This window comes from Xiphias gladius, chromosome 7 (assembly GCF_016859285.1).
Source record: "Xiphias gladius isolate SHS-SW01 ecotype Sanya breed wild chromosome 7, ASM1685928v1, whole genome shotgun sequence".
Classification (NCBI taxonomy): Eukaryota; Metazoa; Chordata; class Actinopteri; order Istiophoriformes; family Xiphiidae; genus Xiphias; species Xiphias gladius.
In genome coordinates, this window is record NC_053406.1 from 12,991,587 (window position 1) to 12,993,653 (window position 2,067).

The 2,067-nt window shown below is 41.8% G+C and overlaps 1 protein-coding gene across 1 annotated transcript; it reads left to right on the top strand.

Annotated features, from left to right (window-relative positions):
• Window positions 1-223: 223 nt before the first annotated feature.
• LOC120792352 (sarcolipin) lies at window positions 224-2,012 on the top strand. The gene is made up of 2 exons (XM_040131489.1): window positions 224-457; window positions 1,149-2,012. The coding sequence occupies exon 2, from the start codon at window positions 1,292-1,294 to the stop codon at window positions 1,385-1,387; it is 96 nt and encodes a 31-aa protein (XP_039987423.1). The 5' UTR covers window positions 224-457; window positions 1,149-1,291; the 3' UTR covers window positions 1,388-2,012.
• Window positions 2,013-2,067: the final 55 nt, after the last annotated feature.

A 2,067-nucleotide genomic window follows, 5' to 3' on the forward strand; every position in this document is an offset into this window, starting at 1 on the left:
TTGGAATAACTGTAATCCACTCAGTATCTGCAATAATGTTTTATAAATAACTCCGAGTCCCTTCTCTGTTGTGTGCGTGTGTGTGTGTGTGAGAGAGAGACTCTGTACGGTTTTGGATGGGAAGCGCTCCAGTGAACGAGATTGTGGAAAATAACACACTCTGTCGGTCGTTTAGTTAGCGTGTGACATCAGTCTGTGTGTATGTGATACATGGGCGGTCCACTGAGGATGGCTACTTTAGGAGTTGGCCGTGCCCCTGGTGAACGCAGAAAGCTGGACAACAGCAAGATCAGCTGCTACCAGATGCTTCAGAGAAGAAGTGCCACAACAGCGAGGTTTCCAGTAAGAAGACAAGCCACTGTATCTTTATCAAGATAAAGATAAAGAAAGGAGCAGTCGAAAACATCTGCTTTCTCCTCTTCCTATTAGAAGTGAGATCACAGCCAAAAGAGGAAAGGTAAAAGCTTACTGTCTGGATCTGGTTTGTATTATGATTCTGAGTGACGTTGTCACTGCTGGGGGAATAATGTAGGCTACCAATACAAGCAAAACCTCTGCAACTGGCAACTAAGAAATTAAGAAAAAAAAAAAATCAATGCATGTAAAGGGACTTGCTCAATGTATATCAAATAATGCAAGGTGCAAAATGTGATCTTTTTGGGCATTAACAACTTTTCCTGACAGTAATTTCTATCCTGATTGTATGTATATTAGTGTAAGATTATTATTATTGGTGTGTGTGTTTTATGCGTGTGTGTGCATGTGCGTGTGTGTGCATGCGCATGTGTGTGTGCGTATGAGCATGTGTGTGTATATGTGTGTGTGTGTGTGTGTGTGTGTGGGTCGGTGGATGGGTGTGGGTTTGTGCATCATGTGTGTATGTAAGGGGATATATTGGCCCTGCTTCCTATTGAGTGATGGTAACTGTGAACAGATGTAGCAACCCAACTGAGAAGTGACTGATCTCTCCAATCTATGATAAGACAGGGGACATACATGCTCACACAAACAACTGACAAATACCTACACCCATATATTCGTACTTTTAAATACCTACTTGTATACTTTGTTCAGTCCTGTATTTCTATCTACACTCTTTAACTAAAATATTGTGTTATTTCTTTTTCTCCACCTCTGCCCCCTCTCAGGTCGTGAATAAGTGTCCAGAGAGGAGCCACACCCATCTGAAACCTTCCACAAATCTCCCTCTTTTCTCCCTCCCTCTCTTCTTGGCTGCGTATCCCTCTGCTCCTTACCAGTCTCGCCTTTCTTCTCAACCTGTGACACAAACATGGATCGCTCGACGCAGGAGCTCTTCCTCAACTTCATGGTCGTTTTCATCACTGTGCTGCTGATGTGGCTGCTGGTGAAAGCTTACCAGACCTGAGCCATGGCGCAAGAAGTGAGGATATAATGAGAGGCAGAGGGGATGGAGTGGTAGGTGTTGGGGGAAGCCATCATGGTTGCTGTAGGTCTTTGTGCAGACACAGTGTTTACATCTTTTCATTCTTTTAGGCTGCGTTCACTGGTCTGATCCAGTTTTTGAAAAGTGCCCTGAGATAACTTCTGTTATGACTTGGCGGTGTATAAATAAAATTGAATTGAATTGAAGCCAGAGCTCTAGTATTCATATGAGGTCAAAAACCATGTGATTGCTAAAGCCAGGGCAGATTGGCATAGACAAACTAGTCTTGGATCTGTATTTGTATTCTGAGATGTTGTTTGTATGTGGCCTTGAAATTCTGGCAAGAGCCAAAAGGTTAAATCACAGTACAAATGGGAAGGTGAATAAAAATAACTCAACTGGGATTTGAGTCTCTAGTTTTTCACTGTGAAAATCTTTATAGGGACACTCCAATGTCACTATAAATAGTAGTATAGTAGCCCATGTCACTGTGTCATTCATGTGACCTTCCATATATTGAACTATGCCATTGTGTCTATTGTTCTGTCTCTACTAAAGTGATGAATATGTCAAATGCAGATACTGTATTTACACATAGAAGAAGAAATCAACACAAAAAATGAGGCATTATGTTTATGTTCACTTCTTGGCATAAAGCAGTC